Source organism: Tasmannia lanceolata, unplaced genomic scaffold, assembly GCF_043159265.1.
Source record: "Tasmannia lanceolata isolate RefF3 unplaced genomic scaffold, GAP_Taslan_0.1 ptg000037l, whole genome shotgun sequence".
NCBI lineage: Eukaryota > Viridiplantae > Streptophyta > Magnoliopsida > Canellales > Winteraceae > Tasmannia > Tasmannia lanceolata.
The window spans coordinates 5,319,173-5,337,718 of NW_027518714.1; the positions used below are offsets into that span (position 1 = coordinate 5,319,173).

Sequence of the window (18,546 nt, forward strand, 5' to 3'; positions counted from 1 at the left end):
TATCACCCACAACTGTGCCAATTGAATTTTCAGCTCCGCCTGACGGTTAGATTTTGATTTGTGTTGCGAACTGGGATCGATTCTGAGATTTCCTAAAATCTTCAGAACGGTTAATGCTGTCCATATCTTGAATCCAATAGGCCTTTTTTCCTGAGATTGAAATATCATCATCCACTTAACCAGTCCTAGCACTTATCTAAAAAGTGTGAAGATCCAATGGTCGGATTGAGATTTGCGTTAAGTCTCAACTCAACTAAGCCTTTGTCCCAAACTAGTTGCGTTTCATGTTTTAAAAAAAAAACCCACCCAGACTTGAGTTCGTGTTATCTGATCGGCCTCAAATTTAGATATTGTCATCCTAAGGTGTTTTGTCTCCACATACGGAATTTTCATAGAAATCCAATGGTTGGATAGACACCAATCATTTGGGCCGGTTGCTAAATTTAGTGACTTCTATAAATCCAAAAATTCATAACTTAATTTTACTGAAACTCCTAGATTGGATCCCATTTAGTCACCCTTAGGAATCCTTTACCCTAATTCCGACGCCCTGTTCACCCCTGCCATAGATCCGTCTTGCGTTAGTCTCGTATCAGATGTAAAATATCTAATTTTCTTCCGTTTTGGTCATGCATCATACTCAACAACTCAACTCAACTAAGCCTTTGTCCCAAACTAGTTGGGGTCATGCATCATACTATGGTTAATAATTTCTGTTTTCACAATGATCAATTTTCTCTTCGGATCTTCTTGATCATTGTTCGGGTGCATAGATAACTGCCGTTAGGAAACAAAAAGCTAATAGGTGGGAGTGTGTGGCAATATTGGAGAAATGAATATATTAGTAATTTGTGGCTTTACAACTTCTAAGGTGAATTTGACTCCATCAAAGCTACCTTACGCACCCGCTTGGTTCAATTTCTTCTTCTTTACTATTTTAAAAGGTAATTTATTTAATGTGGCATGGGATTTTATGCGGTCCACAAGTTTAATTTGATGGAAACTATACTTAAAAAAGCCAGAGTAGTAGGGGTAGGGATATTTATTTGTGGTCATGGAGGGTGATTCATGTTTGCTTCTTGAATTCCTATACTCCTATTAGCTTTAAGGATCTCGTGTGAGATGGAGATGCTTTCCTGACTGCAAGGTCGTCAGACATATTTTTTCCTTTTCTAGCCCTATTAGTCATCAAATTAGAGATTCTTAAAGTGATTTGGATGGTGAGCATTGGTGACTCATTCGTTGCTATCACTACAAATAAAAAAAAACGTTATTTTGTATTTATATTTCCAAACTGCAGGATAATAAGGATGCCCGACATGTTAAAACATATGAGGTTGTACTCAAGGATAAAGACTTCACTGAGGGCCCATGGTCACAAAATAATCTTGACAATGGTGCTGGTCTTCTAATTCCTGTTCCCATGCCTCTTGGTGGTGTTATTATCATTGGAGAGGCAACAATTGTGTATTGCAGTGCGACTGCATTTAAAGCTATTCCAATCAGGCCGGTAGGTAATCTTATTTTGGCATACTATATTCTTGATGAAGTCAAAGAATTTCTTGTGGAGCTCTTCTGGAACTATTTTGTATTTTGTTTGCTTTTTCTAACTTTTTATATGCTATTCCAGTCAATTACAAGAGCTTATGGGAGAGTTGATGCAGATGGTTCTCGGTACTTGCTTAGTGATCATGCAGGCCTTCTTTATTTACTCGTTATCACTCACGAGAAAGAGAGGTAAGCTGTCTTCCTCTATTTTCTTCACATTGTCAAATGGTTGCGGTAGAACGTGAATAGATATTTTATCTTTTCTTGTTTGCCCAAATGTTCCTTGAGGAATGATAGAATGAAGGGCGCCCTTTTCTCTGCAAAGTAAACACGGTTTCCACTTTTTAAACGCCATCCACTTTTTTCGGCGCCACACTTTGCAGAAATTAACCAATAGGGTGCCCTTGAAGCTGATTTTTTGCAAGGGAAACTGTGTTTACTTTGCAGAAAAAAGGGCACCCTTCATTCTATCATTTCTCATGTTCCTTTGTTTCCTTTATAGAGTGCGTTATCCTACTTCTGAATGTTATTACTTCTGCAAACACCTTGTAGAGTTACTGGACTCAAAATTGAGCTCTTGGGGGAGACTTCTGTTGCATCAACGATATCTTATCTTGATAATGCATTTGTGTTTGTTGGCTCAAGCTACGGAGATTCACAGGTATGCTAATGAAATAAGTTTGCTATTTAACAGTCTAATTGTAGGTTTTCCTTATCTCAAAAATGTTAAAAACTTCAGCATGTTCATGTTGTTTTGTTTTTTTTCTAATCATCTGTGTAATGAATTACCAAACAATAAAATAGAATAAACATAGTTTGATTTGAAAAAGATAGTTTCTCCTATTGATTAGTTAGATCATAGAATACATTATTTGTCTATGAATGTGGGAAACCCTATGAAAACCCTGTTCAACAAACGGCCAACTAGGGAGTGTGCTTCTTAACTCATTGTCTAACAATTAGAGTAGTGTATTCAAGGCACATGTAGAACCATTGAAATAGTTGTATGCTATATCTTTTTCAGTCCCCGTGAGTTGAAGTTTATGAAGCTAGCCAGTGTCATCAAGTTGAATTTTGATGAATTCTCTTTGGGAAATACAGAGCAGGTGGGGCAGTGGCGTCTTAGAGATGACAAAGGAGAGATAGTAAAGGCTTTTTTTGGGCTTGGTTGGTTTTAATGACTCAGTAAGGCAGTGAGTCATGCTTTTCTCATTAATTTGATATACCCTTTTTGATAGTCATTTTTCTATGCCTATTTCAATCCTCTAACTGTGATACTTATTACCCGTGGTATGGCACATTTTCTTGGGGCTAGGCAGCTTCCTTTGTCGCAAATGTCACCTGGAGAATGCCTTCATTTGATTACCTTCGCCTAGATAATGCATGCAACCTTTTCCTAGGTTCAATACCCTTCTATGAAATCTATGACCCTTGGGTTGCAACTTCGTTCTTTGTGACAAGCCAAGTGATATAGTGAGATATTTCAATCCACATTTTAAGAGCTTCTTGTTTATAATTCATGAATTGAGCTAGTAACAAAGGATCACACCAAGGAGATACCTAAAGGCATCAATTTCCACACCATCTTGCCGGAAGGATGTTCTCACCGAATATCATGTATCTAGAGCTTGCATTACCATGCATTATGAATTTCATCACTAGTTCTCATCCTAAGCAAGGTAATGTCACACCTTATCTGTTGATGCCCTCGCTATATAAAACCTATAATCTTTCAGTCAATCTAGTCAATGTTTTCCCGACACCCCAGAACTTGATAATACTACCATCTTCAGTACCTGACCAAATAGACATCTTAAACTTTGGAAGGGCCTCTCTTTCCATCCACATGGCTGATTCACAATTCCTTTGCCCACTAGATGGAAAAAGCATCCAACGTCTAGCATATTTTTTTGAACCACACATATCTAACGTATTTAATTTCCAAATTCACTGTTTATAGTACTTACAACAACTGGTCTCCAGGGGGCCCTCACTTCACTCGAGAAAATGCTAACAAGAGTTGTTAGTTGTATGCAGAGGCACATAATAGATCGATATGAACATCATTAGCTGTCCAGTAATAAAACCAGTTGTTCCATTTTCCCATTGAGGCCGAACCTAAACCTTTGGCAACATTTTTGAGAGGCATTACCACAAAAATCTAAGACCTGTCTTGTCCTCATGTCTAGGTTTATAGGGCTTCTGTTCAGTCACTTCAATGTACCTGCCTTTTCTCTCCAGCTCCTGTAAGTACAAAGTCCTGTTGAATACTATCAGTGGTTTTGGCAAACTTTACAGGAATCTTGTATTGCAAGATGCATTACATCAGAAGATTGGCAGATATGCCTAAAGAATACTGCTCTAGCGAGAATTGATGATAGATATCTTCCTTCCACAGTACTAAATGGCACCCAAGTCTATCCACCAACGGATCCCAAATCCAAAGATTTAAACTGCCCATGCTTTAGTGGTGAACCCAGAATTCTCTAAGGCTAAGCGCTCAACATGCTGTCACAAACTTCAATAATTTCACCAAGTTCAATAACATCCCCACGAGTACCACACATGTGAAAACCTGGGGCAAAATTAAACTGGGAGAAATTAGACCTTTGGCACGAAACCAAGTCTACAGCAGAAGGAATATACCTTAGCAGTAAAGCACGGGTTGGTTTGGCATTCTACATCTATCCTTTACCCTTATTTCATCTGTTACATATCTTATTTTTTCTGTTTTGGGTTGTTGGAAGTATTTTTCTAATTTCATATCAGAACATTTAATGCTACATTTGTAATAATGGTTTTTATATTTGCCTGCTAAACATACATTGCTGCAATTGAGTTTGCCATTATTTGCATTTCTTTTGTCATCATGGGAGATCATGCATTGAGCTTATTGTTGCAATATTTATCTTCCACCATACTTATTTTTTTTTGTGATTTTATACTAAACAATGCTTTTAATACAGCTCATAAAGCTAAATCTCCAACCTGATGTGAAAGGTTCATATGTAGAAGTTCTTGAAAGATACGTCAATCTTGGGCCTATTGTTGATTTCTGTGTTGTTGACCTTGAGAGGCAAGGCCAGGGTCAGGTTGTAACTTGCTCAGGAGCATATAAAGATGGTTCTCTTCGCATTGTTCGTAATGGTATAGGGATCAATGAACAGGTTTGGCTTATTTTTTTGTTGCTGTCTATTCCCAAAATTCCTCAATCTTTAGTATAGTGGTTTATTTGCTTCGAAGAATCTCTCACTCTGATCTATATTCGTCATCCTTTAGGCATCTGTAGAACTTCAAGGCATAAAAGGGATGTGGTCATTACGATCTTCTACTGATGATCCATATGACACCTTTTTGGTGGTTAGTTTCATCAGCGAGACACGCATTTTGGCAATGAATCTCGAGGATGAGTTAGAAGAAACTGAAATAGAAGGCTTTTATTCTCAGGCACAAACTTTGTTCTGCCAAGATGCCATCCATGATCAACTTGTACAAGTATGTTTCCCTACCAGCATCTACTCTCAACATTCACCATCGCCTTATATTTGGATGCATGTTTTTAATAAATGAATCCACTTTGATAATTTATTTCTTTTAATTGCCCCCATGGTTTTAAATTTCCACCAAAACAGACATGAAACACCAAAACACCTGAAACCAAAACCGAAACGACCGAAATGCATAAACCAAAATCGTAAGTTTAATAGTGCTGTACTATATTAGTACGTATCACATAATTGTATTTATATGAATTGCATGTGAAATGTGGTGCATGTATCATGTATAAATATTTGTATGAATTACCTGTGAAATTTCATATGTATTAAATTATCAGACATGCACGACAGTACATGTTATTAGATGTTCGATATTTTTAAACCATTATGGATTGTTGTCTTGCTCATGTGATGGTTTCGAAGTGTGTATTTGTGCTTATCCAAGCATTTCGTGAAGTTTCATCTTTAAATTCTATCATTTGCATATGTTTCCGTGATTTTACAAGATTTCCACCGAAATCGCCAACTGAAACCGAAACGCTTCCCTTTCTGTGGCGACTGAAATCAAAATTTAAAACCTTGATTGCCCCAAATAAAGTGTAGTTGCTAGAATCATTCTTTTTCGAGATTTAAAACCTTGATTGCCCCAAATAAAATGTAGTTGCTAGAATCATTCATTCAATGTCTCTTCACTGTCCTCAAGGGAAAGTGCAGTTTCCAGACTCATTCATTTTATCTTTATGCGCCTTCACGATCCTTTAGGCGTTCTTGTTAAAGGGGTAACAAGACTGGTTTATGTATCAGAAGCTCTGGCCCTTGACCGCCCATGCCGCCTAGGCGTTGGGCGCAGAAAAAACGCACCGCCCAGGTCCTGGCCGTTTAAAAAAGCGGTCTCACCGCCTGGGCGTTATTAGGCGACCGCCAAGGCCCTGGGCGTTTTTGACTTTTTGTTATTATTTAATGTTTAGTGCTTATGCATAAAATGGTTTGGATTGTTATGTATTCAAGTATTTGTATTTTATATAAAATAAATGCAAGATATTATGAAAATATATTAATATCTAAAAAAAAATGAAAAATACCTCAAAACGCCTGGGCGGCCTAGGCGCTTGGAGGTCAGTCAGCCGCCCAGCTCCGCCCAGCGCTTTTTAGAACATTGGTTCAATTTTATCAGGAAATGCTTCAATGGTGTGATTTACATGTTACATGGATTCTTCTGAATTGGTGAATTACTCATGCGAGATGTGTGTTAGATTATGACACATCATGGGTTTGGTGCAACACTTCTCGAGCTCTATCCATCTTGATTGCAATCTTCTTTTAATGAAATAAAACATTAGAATTACTTGACCCATTATATTTTCGCATTAAAAATTTCCCATTATATTAGCTCCTCAAAAAATTCCCATTAAAATTTCCCATCATAATAACTCCTCAAAAAAAATATTCCCACTGTATTACCTGTTAAAACCATATTATTGTTTAATAGCATTACATTTTTAGAATTAATTAAAATATATTGCCAAATCCACAAATCCTCTTCCTTGAGGTTTGACTGATTTGACACTTAATAACCATATCGAATTCTGACACCTGCACATGTATCCATGCAACATAGGATTAAAGGAATGTAACCGGTCGTACTTTTTTTGTGAATACTATTGCTTGTAATAATCAAGCATCTGTTTCTTTCTTCAGGTACGTATGTTATGACATTTTTGGGCACTTCATTTTGTATGAATGCTTTATAACTAGAAGAAAAGTATATATTTACACTTTGTTTCCAATTTTCTCATATGGAGAAAACCTGACACACTTTTTGAACTTGCTTGGATAATCTCCCTGTGTCATATTAATAATTTTGATTTTTCTAATCTCTCTATGCATATCTATGTGTAAATCTGTATGCTGCAGACATACATATAGTTCTAGTGTTTGTTATTAGGATGCAAGTGGTGAGAACCTATTTCTATGCACACACACTTGCATATATATATTTATGTGTGAATCCTAATGATCAATTTTTGGGTCTCACACAAGGATGTGCATGTGTAATTGGTATAGTTCAATCTGGTGATCATATGGAAGTAACCCACATGGTCTTAGTCCCATGCCGAATGATGAACATGCCATTCATAAAATAGAGGCCTGCATAAATCAATGATTTATATTTTCTTGGCAAAACCCTAAGTGAGGCTTGTTCAGTCAAGTGGTTAGGATCATCTAATCAAGGTTGGGTCAATTGTAATGGGTGAGACTTGTGGTCGTTGGCCATATCGATGGACACGATCACATCCACTTAGGCTGTTAGTAACAAGCACGCCCTGTGCCTGCCCAAAAAGTGGTTGTTGGGAAAGAACCTAAGAATGACTGTCTTTTTCACATTTTTCTATTTATGCATGTATCAATTATCCCCAACTAGTTTGGGACAAAGGCTTTGTTGAGCTGAGTTGAGTATGCATGTATCAATTATGTGTGTTGGACATGGATATTGGTTGTGGTCCTTTTTCTTCACCTTTTAGGGAATTTCACGGCAACACATTGTGGGTTCGTGATCCTCAACGTCTGAATCGTAAACCATCAATCAATGAAGGTGAGTCTAGCGATGAGGAATTTGATGAAGTAATCATCAAACACGGAAGACTAGAGCCAGACACAATCGAAACTATCGACTCCTAGACTTCAATGGCCAACTCATATCGAGGATTTCCTTGATTGGCTTGTTGAAGTAGAAAAATTCTTCGATTACATGGAGATCCCTGAAGAAAAGAAGGTAAAGTTAATAGCCTATAAACTCACATGTGGAGCTTTAGCTTGGTGGGATCAACTCCAAGTCTCACGAAAATGACATATGAAGGTACTAATTCGTGCTTGGCCTAGGATGAAACGATTGATGCGAAAACAATTTTTGCCGGTAGACAATTCTGGTAATATCAGAACTGTCATCAAGGAGTCTAACTGTGAAGGATTAAGCCGAGGAGTTTTATTGCCTATCCTCACGTAATGATCTGACAGTTACGGAATCCCGGCAAGTTGTATAGTTCACAGGTGGATTGCTCATGGGCATCCAAGGTAGAGTCTCGATGCGGCCTATGTGGACTCTAAACAACGGCTTCAAATTAGCTACCGGAGTAGAGATGCAGTTGGATCCGATTCCCATGAAGAACTCGACAAGCAGGATGGCACCTTTCACATCAGTACAAGAACCAGTGCCGACATAAGCGTAGTTCCTTTGACAGGGCAATCCCAACCACCTTTAGCTACAACCCGAATTCAGGCAGTGAGCAAGCAAGAACTACCAGTGTTAGAGATGCGAACAAAAACCTGTATGCTCCCCCCCAGCCAAGTACATTTGTTGCAGCGGGTCTGAATATAGATCTAATCAATGCTCTCAGCGCCTAGATGACTATCTTGGCTGCTAGTTTAGAAGAAACAAGCGATGAAAATCTCGATCTTAAGCTAGAGGATGAAGAAATTGTAAAGGATGATATTGAAGAAGAAATTGTCTAGAATGACTGAAGAAATTGTTGAGGACAGTTGTGAAGAAGAAATTTCGCTAGCATGATCAAGATTTTAATAAAGGACCAAAATTCATCGAAGAAGAATCCTCACAAGCAGAAAGTGACATATGACTATTGCTAGTCAGATCTTGTGCAAGATGACCCAGTTTTAATATCAGGGATTTATTTCCCTTACCAAAATCAGAGGTAGATCTACTACTACAACACCGATATGAGGTTTTCAAGTCCATGATCAACCAGAAGAGTTCCAGACTTTGTTGTATACTGTTTAAAAAAAATATTATTATCAAGACAAAGGCTTATACGACCCTGTTGGCATGGATACCAGCCATATATTGTGCACTAAGTTATGGGCGTACAAATTCAACCTGCTTCATAAGGAACTCGAGAACAAGTTTCATGCAGGTGGGTTTTGGTGTGTGGGGGTGGGGGGGGGGGGGGGGGGGGGGGGGGTGGGTGTTTCTTTGTTTAGCTCAATGGTCAAGACCTTGCTCTTTGACATAGAAGTCCGGGTTCAATCCCATCTTACCTACCAAAAAAAAAGAAGAATTAGAATATATTTTAAGTTCTAGTTATTTGATATTTCAGTTGTAGTTATCCTAATCTTTGTTAGATTAGAGATGAATTTAGATTAGGGATAGACTATCCTAATCGTAGTTGGATTAGAGATAGAGTTTGAGTAGAAGTAATTGATATCTATGAATACAAGTCATGTGGTGTATGTAGAGATCTCTTTCATTGAATAAAATTTGGTAATGGATTCAAGGTTTTTTTAATCAAAGGAGATAGTGTTCTTCTTCAACGGGATGAAGACGGTGGTCTACACCTTCTTTCCGCATGCTTCCACCATGTCCTTTTATTAAAAGGAAAACAATAACTTTAAAGAAGTCCTGGAAATATAAAGGGCTTATTAAATAAGTTTTGGGGAGCATCAATTTTTAATTGGTTGGATTTGAGAACATGATGAGATATATGTTGTAGGAAAATAATCCAGTAAAAAAAAATAATCCAGTCAAAGTGAGTTGAACTAAGCAAATTAATCTGCAGGGTTTCTTATGTATATTATATTCAGCCCAGTTTAATGATCTAATTTAGCCAATCACATTGGACATTTAGTGAAAGAAACATATCACGCTGAATTCGCTTTCATTTAATAGCGCTGAATAGAATTGGCCCGCTAAACTGGTTTATACAGGTCATTTTGCATATTGAAACCGTCTTACATAGAATTGGTTCCCACGGTTTGCAGTTTCCCTGGTATAATATTCAAGCCAGATTCGTTGACTTAACAGACCCATTCTGGTACTTTGGTCTAAGCTATCTTAACCTTAAGCAGAGGATTTACTCTGTTGATTTTTTTTTTTAAATTTTTTATCTTGATTACATGATTTTCAGCTATTGTAATATTGGACAAAACACGTTCACTATTAGTTTGTAAGAAGAATATCTCTTTGTTCAGAATGAAATTCAAAACCTACAAACTGATCATCCACCTAACAGGTTACTGCCGGTTCTGTACGACTAGTGAGTTCTACATCTCGAGAGCTGCTGAATGAATGGAAAGCCCCGACGGGATTCTCTGTTAATGTTGCCACTGCTAATGCCAGTCAGGTTCTTTCTAACTTAGATTACTATACTTATCAAAGTATGTCGCTGAGTTTGCATCCTGTCTTATTATATTAGCTTACTTGGTCCTTTCACCTATCTTGATGATGACCGCCTTTATGTGGGATCAACACTTAGGAGTTTTATACATCAAGCGGGAAAGGTCTTTGGCCATGCATCTTTCTTTGTTTCATGGACTGGATTCAATTAATAGATCGACACGTTTATTAAAAGGATTGTAGAGAATAACAGCCTCTTCCACATGTATTGATCACATAGCAATAGCATATTATGATTGATTTCTTGTAATCTATTCAGTAAGTTTATCCTCATGTCTTTTCTTAGTGAGCATGCAATTTCACAATTAGTTATGCATTAAAAAACCTCATTTTATATTTGTGGCTTTGTGGCATGCTTGTTTCTTCCATAGTTTCAAAAAACCCGTGTCATTGTGGACTCGCGTGAGTCGGCTCCCTTTTTCCTTGGCCATGTTCTCGTCATTGTCCACATTTTCCCCTGCAATGTCAATCAAAACTCCTTTGACTCCATGAGTTATGACTACATCAAACGAGTACTCGGCCGCGTCATGCCTGGTTGCCTAGGATTTGCTTTGGCCGCGTTTTGATCCGCATCCGTGTTTTGAAACAATGGTTTCTTCTTTGTTTGAGAATTAATTTCAACACTTCACTCAAATAACTGCTTTTTGTTTTTCTATTTCTCAAAAGGGTGTTAAATATAGTTTATAACTTTGTATGTGTCAGTCTCATGATGTTTTCAAAGGATAACAAAAGCTAATTGGTACTACTTTACTTTTCAACAGGTTTTATTGGCTACTGGGGGAGGCCATCTAGTTTACCTGGAAATTGGGGATGGGAAATTGACTGAAGTCAAGCATGCACAACTGGAATATGAGATATCATGCCTCGATATAAATCCCATTGGCGAGAATTCGAATTATAGCATGCTGGCAGCAGTTGGAATGTGGACAGATATAAGTGTTAGGATATTTTCCCTTCCTGGTCTGGATCTGATCACAAAGGAGCATCTTGGGGGAGAGATCATTCCCCGCTCTGTTCTTCTATGTGCCTTTGAAGGGGTATGCAAATGCTTCCATGCCTTTGTTTCTCATCTCCGCTCTTTTTGAGGATTTTTTCTTATTGGACGGATAGCTTGCACCTCTCTATCCTCTAATCTCTTTTGGCCTTTTCTGTATGTATTTTTTTTTCAGGTATCTTATCTGTTGTGTGCCCTTGGAGATGGCCACCTATTCAATTTTCAACTGAATATGAGTACTGGACAGTTATCTGATCGGAAAAAGGTTTCTCTTGGGACACAGCCTATCACACTACGCACTTTCTCCTCCAAGAACACCACACATGTATTTGCCGCATCAGATAGGCCGACTGTCATCTACAGCAGCAACAAGAAATTACTGTATAGCAATGTAAATTTGAAAGAAGTCAGCCATATGTGTCCCTTCAACTCTGCCGCATTTCCTGACAGGTATCTTCTTGCTTTCTTTTCATATACATGCATCAAAAGATTATTCATGAATTTTTCATCAAATATTCTTATATAATCCATAGACCTCTTTCCTGTACATTCTTTCCATATGTCATACATTCACTCGAAGTGGGAAAACATGGTGTAATATACTGCATTAATTGTTTGATATAAGACTAATTAGAGGAATGCTAGATTCACAGGAGCCCTTGCATAAAAGGGGGTAAAGGGCACCCCCATTGGTCAATTTGCATTTATGACAGTTATGATTGTAATTTTTTGTGCCATCTTAAATGCAAATTGACCAATGGGGGGGCGCCTTTTACCCACTTTTTTGCAAGGGCGCCTGTCAATCTAGCATTCCTCTATAAAGGGCGCCTGTGAATCTTGCTTTCCCCAACTTATCAATAGGAGGGCACTATTTTACAAATTATTCACTGGTCTTCATTGTTTTTTTTAAAACTTTATTTGCAATCTCCATCTTCATCTTTACTGGTACTTGCGCAATACTTAATCAGAAGCTATTGAGTAGTATGTTCTTCGCCGTGCATATAAATTTCAGCACTCAAATTTCATTTAATTTGTAAATCGTCTCGTTACCTTTTTGAATATTTATGACTATATGACTAAGCTGGTCAGTCTTCTGCTTCATAATTATGCCCCTCGACAATGTGATTATTTTATCATGTTGGAATCTTTGGGCTTGTGATGAAACAATCTTGACTTGTTACGCTCATATTCCATAATCTGCATTCCATTCTGACTTCAGCTGAGGTTCAATGTGCTATGGTTTAAATGAGTAGTTTGAAGAAAACCTCGTGTAAGGTTTAACTGTTTAAATACCATTCCAAAAAAAAAGAAGGTTTAACCGTTTAAGTAATATGATGGTTGTTTCAAACTAAGAGTTATTGCTTGGAAGTAATGAGGGTGGTTGGGGGACGCTGAAAATGTTATTGTTTATCCATTTAAGATTTTCCCGGACCATAGAGATTAACTGTGTTCTGTGTGAAATTTGGGATTGATAGTGTCTCCATCTCCATCTTTACTGGTACTAGCGCAGTACTTAATCAGAAGCTATTGAGTAGTATGTTCTTCACCGTGCATATAAATTTCAGCACTCAAATTTCATTCGATTTGTAATATCGTCTCGTTACCTTTTTGAATATTTATGACTATATGACTAAGCTGGTCAGTCTTCTGTTTCGTAATTATGCCCCTCGACAATGTGATTATTTTATCATGTTGGAATCTTTGGGCTTGGCAATCTTGACTTGTTACGCTCATATTCCATAATCTGCATTCCATTCTGACTTCAGCTCTCTCCTTTTTTGCTTGTTAATTGCCGTGCACTAAAATAATCCTGATAAAGAGCTGAGGTTCAATGTGCTATGGTTTAAATGAGTAGTTTGAAGAAAACCTCGTGTAAGGTTTAACTGTTTAAATACCATTAAAAAAAGAAGGTTTAATCGTTTAAGTCATATGATGGTTGTTTCAAACTAAGAGTTATTGCTTGGAAGTAATGAGGGTGGTTGGGGGACGCTGAGAAAATTATTGCTTATCCATTTAAGATTTTCCCTGACCATAGAGATTAACTGTGCCCTTTGTGACATTTGGGATTTAACTAACAATATCTAATCAATTCCAGATGAGCCAAAACACTATTCTAGAAGGTTTAAGAATCTTTAGGCAGAATTTAAAAGGTGGGGGTAAGTGGACCCTGACAATGCTATTATTTATCCATCTAAGAGGTGCCTGGACCTTAGGGTCTGTCTGGATGTACCAAAAAGTGGGAAAATCAAAGTAAAAGCAGTGTTTCAACATGCTAATGCAGGTCAAAATGTGGTCGAAGAAAATCCTAGTTGACTTCGTACGGCACGGTTGAGTACTCGGTTGACGCGGCTGAGAAACTCGGTTGATGCTGTCATAAATCGGGAGAGTCAAAGGAGTTTTTATTGACCCTGGAGGGCAAAACGTGGAACATGGCGGTAAATTGCGGAACACGGCCAAGTGAAAAGGGAGTCAACTTGGGGGAAATTCACGATGACACGGGAGTTTTAAAACTACGAGTAAGAGGACACTATTTCCTAGTGTTTAAAAACATTTTTTTGATAGGTAAGCTGGGATCGAACCTGAGACCTTCTCAACCGTTGAGCTATAGGCCCAACCCCTAGTGTTTACAAACATGGATGTGGGTCAAAATGCGGCCACGGAAAATCCTTGTTGACTCAAATTGGGCGTGGCCAAGAATGCGCAACCGGCTGAGTACTTGTTTGACGCAATCATAACTCGGGAGAGTGAAAGGAGTTTTTATTGACGGTAGAGAAAAACAAGGAATGCGGTGGCTAAACACGGAACACGCGGCCAAGGGAAAAGGGAGTTGACTCGGGGGAGTCCACGATGACGCGGGGGAGTTTTAAAACTATGCTATTTCCATTTCCTAGTATGTCCTTGTCGGCTGTAAGTTTTCCAAATGAAAGCCGTTATGTATTGTTTGACACTTTGACTTTCCTTTCAAATCAGGAGAAAAAGGAAAGTAAAGAAATTGGATTCTATATACCTTTCGTGATACTTCGATATTAAGTGCATCCATATGGACCCTTAGAGATTGCTGAATATGCTTTGTGAAATTTGGGATTTGACTTAGGGTTTGGTGGTTTCGTTTGTTCATATTCTAAGAGAGGATACGATCTAGAAGATTCTCTAGTTAGGGAAGGGGCTGGTCTTCCAAATATTTGTATTTGCCAATCTATGATTTTTTTTGTCGTTTGTTTCCTTTCACTAATATTTTTTTAATGATGAACAGTTTATTAATAAGAAAGGTAAACGCGCCTACCGAGAGAGTCGGCACTGCAAGAAGAGGAAAAATTACACGAAGGGAGCAACAATCTAAAAGAAACTAGAAAGAATAAATCCCAGGGTGGAAGAAAATTTTAGATCTCGAATGAGGCCCTGTTAGCCCCGGTGGAAGCCAACCGTTATTCTTCACGCAACTGTACGCAGACCTTCACTAACTGTTGACAAAATATAATGGGAGAGTTGGCGATCCGGTCATGAATCTCATAAAAAAACTCTGCAAACCTCTATAGAGGAGGGTGCGATCCATCCATCCACCTAAAATCCATCCTATCTATGATCCCGATTCCTTGCAATAGAACCCTGACTTCCGCATCATTAATCCTTTAGCCCAATGGGATCATAAAAGGCACATCTGGTACCACCAGCCTAATCTCTGAGAAGTCCGCCAATCCCAGCCGGTCCAATGGGACCATTTAAGGCCCATTTGGCACCTATCACTATTATGATTCACAAAAACAGGAATTTTAATGCTGGTACTAGTGTTAATTATGATCCATACTTTTTAATTGCATTGTTACATATTTCTTTGTTCACGAGTCATGTGGTACATTATGTTGTTTGGTTAGGGATTTCTTTTGAGCTTTTCTTGCAATTAGTAGGTTTCTATCAAATTTTCTTATACAGAATATTTATCTTGGTTCACATCCTATATATGTAAGCCTGTAGTTTTTTATAGAAGTTACTTCCTAAATATTATAGTCATTGGCATATGGAGTGGCCGCATGATGATTATTGTTTGCACTAGTTTCCTAAGTTTTTGACTTGGTCTCGTTAATTTATTAACAGCCTTGCCATTGCAAAGGAAGGAGAACTCACTATTGGTACCATTGATGACATCCAAAAGCTTCACATACGGTCAATCCCCCTTGGGGAGCATGCACGCCGTATATGTCATCAGGAACAGTCGCGGACATTTGGCATCTGCAGTTTGAAATACTGCCAATTAAGTACCGATGACTCTGAAACACACTTTGTGCGCTTGTTAGATGATCAAACCTTTGAGTTCATATCCACATATCAGCTCGATACCTATGAATATGGCTGCTCCATTCTTAGCTGTTCCTTCGCGGATGATAGTAATGTGTATTACTGTGTGGGTACAGCATATGTTCTTCCCGAAGAAAATGAGCCCAGCAAGGTATGGCCTCATTTCTTTGGAATATTTAATTACTCAGAAATTATAATTGTAACTAATGTTATTTGATGAGAATACAAAATTCAAATTATCTATAAATAGAATTTGGCTTCCAAATGGCATCTAAAATTTGAAATTAATTGCACGAAATTTGAAATTGGTATCTTCCCAGTGCTGATATTTTATGGTTCAGAGCACGGCTTAACGCAAGATTTTCGGTTGTCATCCTTCTTTATTTTCTTCTTTATTTCATGTGTTTTAATTTGCGTTTCTCTATCGTATTTGAAATGTTTCTAATGCATTTCCTAGGACATTTCCCAATGCGTTTTTCTTGCAATTTTCTATCGTTTCCCCTTCTGTTGTTTCCCCTCTATTTTTTTTGTGTTTCCCGTTTCCGTTTCACGTTTCACTTCCTGAATTCGTTTCCCACCATGGTAACTATTCCAATTATAATTTTCTTAGACCATTCAATTTCATTTTTTCAGATCGTCGAGGTAACACTGCAAATTCTTACGGTTCCTTTTTTCTTTGTTTTATTCTTTTGTTGATGATTTGCAATTTCTTTAAATAATTATAGGGCAGGATACTTGTTTTTATAGTCGAAGATGGGAAGTTACAACTGATTGTGGAAAAGGAAACTAAAGGGGCTGCCTACTCTCTCAATGCCTTCAATGGCAAATTGCTGGCTGCTATCAATCAAAAGATTCAGTTGTACAAGTGGATGCTTCGGGATGACGGAACCCATGAGTTGCAATCTGAATCTGGACACCATGGACACATACTTGCCCTCTATGTTCAAACTCGTGGAGATTTCATTGTTGTTGGTGATCTGATGAAGTCTATTTCACTATTAATATATAAGGTACGGTACTCTAGGGTAAATCCCAATAAGTTCATCCTCGCCCTCATCATTATCATAATATTTCACAATTTCTGTAATTTTTAAAGAGTTAGGGAGGCTGAATTACCCTCCATATTATGGCCATCATCACCATCACACACACCCATCCCTTCTGTTCCTTCCATCCTCCTATACAAGTTTTGTACCAATGCTAAACAAACTGAGTGGGCTTTTTTTTTTTCAGCATGAGGAGGGAGCAATTGAGGAGCGAGCACGGGATTATAATGCGAATTGGATGTCGGCCGTAGAGATCCTTGATGATGACATCTACCTCGGCGCAGAGAACAATTTCAACCTCTTCACTGTCCGAAAGAACAGTGACGGTGCCACCGACGAAGAACGCAGTCGTCTTGAGGTTGTTGGAGAGTACCACCTTGGTGAGTTTGTCAACCGGTTCCGACATGGGTCCCTTGTCATGCGCCTTCCAGATTCTGATGTGGGTCAGATTCCGACCGTCATATTTGGTACTGTAAATGGTGTGATCGGGGTCATTGCCTCCCTCCCTCATGAGCAGTACGTGTTCTTGGAGAAGCTTCAGTCAAACTTGGTGAAAGTCATTAAGGGCGTAGGGGGGCTGAGCCACGAGCAGTGGAGATCATTTAACAACGAGAAGAAGACCGCGGATGCAAAAAATTTCTTAGATGGGGATCTTATCGAGTCTTTTCTTGACCTCAGTCGTAGTCGGATGGAGGACATCTCAAAGGCAATGGGTGTCTCTGTAGAGGAGATATGCAAGAGAGTAGAAGAGTTAACGAGATTGCATTGAGGTTGTCTGGGAGGTAATTTTCAGGTTCTTCTGTTTGCAACTTCTTTGTGTAGTTTATTAAGATTATCCCCGTCTGTAGCTCCCTAGTTCGATAACAAGCTTTGCTTGGAGGAAGAAAAACAGAAGAAAAACAGAAGAAAAGAGGATGTGACCAAAATATGAAAGAAGAGGGTGACAATGGGGATTAAGTGTAACTTTCGAATTCTGTATTTGTCTTGTGTATGCTCGTGTTGGTTTTTCAAGTTGCTGATGTTGGTATTTGAGTCTAGGCGAAGCCTTTTGTGTCCGATAATCAGTTTTGATTCAAAATCAAATCTCAAAATAAAAAAAAACGAACAGGGCTTTAATTTCGAGTCCAATAATCAGTTTTGGACTTAAACCAGTTCTCAATATCCAAAGCAAACAGGACCTGTTCTTAGGGGTGTCAATGGATCCAGACGGTCCGATGGATCGTCCGAATCCGAACTTTAATGAACGAGATCTAATCATCTACATAGGATCCATGGGCATATTTCGGATCATCAAATCTGAGATCTGAAAGATTTTGGATTGTGTATGGGCACGCCACAGATGCCCATTGGATAGTCACGATCCGAAATGATTTACAAAAATACCCTCCAAATTTTGTTAATGCTAACCGTTCTATGAAGGGTGTTTTGGTCAAAACCTCTCTTGTCTCTTAATGAATAGGATGGTAATGCGATTTAACTCATTTTAGTTGTTTCATTTCATACTTTCACGAAGGAAAAGAAAGGAGTTTTGTTCTTTATGCATCATATTCTTTGATAATAGTTATACATTATATTTGTGCATGTAATTTTGATTAGTTTTATTGTTTACAAGCATTATTATACACAGATTAAACATAGATAAATTTTTATTTTAGTTGAAGAAAATGCATACAGACACACTAATAGTGGACTTCCATTCTCTCTGTTTTTAAAAAATTAATTGTTTATTTTGCTTAGTGGGACATAATAGGACACTCCGTTGGACGGTCCGAATTAAAATGGATCGTGATCATGAGGTGGAAAGTAGAATCCGAAGAACAATCCGACTCCGACCCGACCGATAAGGAATTTGAATGGATCGTGGCTGTGACATAGGTGGATCTGACCTGACGTGGATCCGTTGACACCCCTACCTGTTGTTGCATGCCATCCAATAATCAGTTTAGGATCATGGCTTGTATATCTCAAATACATGGGACAGTA

General features: G+C 38.3%; 1 protein-coding gene across 1 annotated transcript in view; it reads left to right on the forward strand.

Annotated features, from left to right (window-relative positions):
- Positions 1–17,600, forward strand: part of LOC143862100 (DNA damage-binding protein 1) — a 28,835-nt gene extending 11,235 nt beyond the window's left edge. Inside the window, exons 9-19 of the mRNA XM_077373096.1 lie at positions 1,301–1,510; positions 1,631–1,737; positions 2,101–2,209; positions 4,515–4,715; positions 4,828–5,043; positions 10,067–10,177; positions 10,992–11,267; positions 11,400–11,674; positions 15,317–15,668; positions 16,243–16,527; positions 16,751–17,600. Coding sequence (XP_077229211.1) covers positions 1,301–1,510; positions 1,631–1,737; positions 2,101–2,209; positions 4,515–4,715; positions 4,828–5,043; positions 10,067–10,177; positions 10,992–11,267; positions 11,400–11,674; positions 15,317–15,668; positions 16,243–16,527; positions 16,751–17,332 — 2,724 coding nt within the window. The 3' untranslated portion in view covers positions 17,333–17,600. The remainder of the gene's footprint in view (positions 1–1,300; positions 1,511–1,630; positions 1,738–2,100; positions 2,210–4,514; positions 4,716–4,827; positions 5,044–10,066; positions 10,178–10,991; positions 11,268–11,399; positions 11,675–15,316; positions 15,669–16,242; positions 16,528–16,750) is intronic.
- The last annotated feature ends 946 nt before the right edge of the window (positions 17,601–18,546 follow it).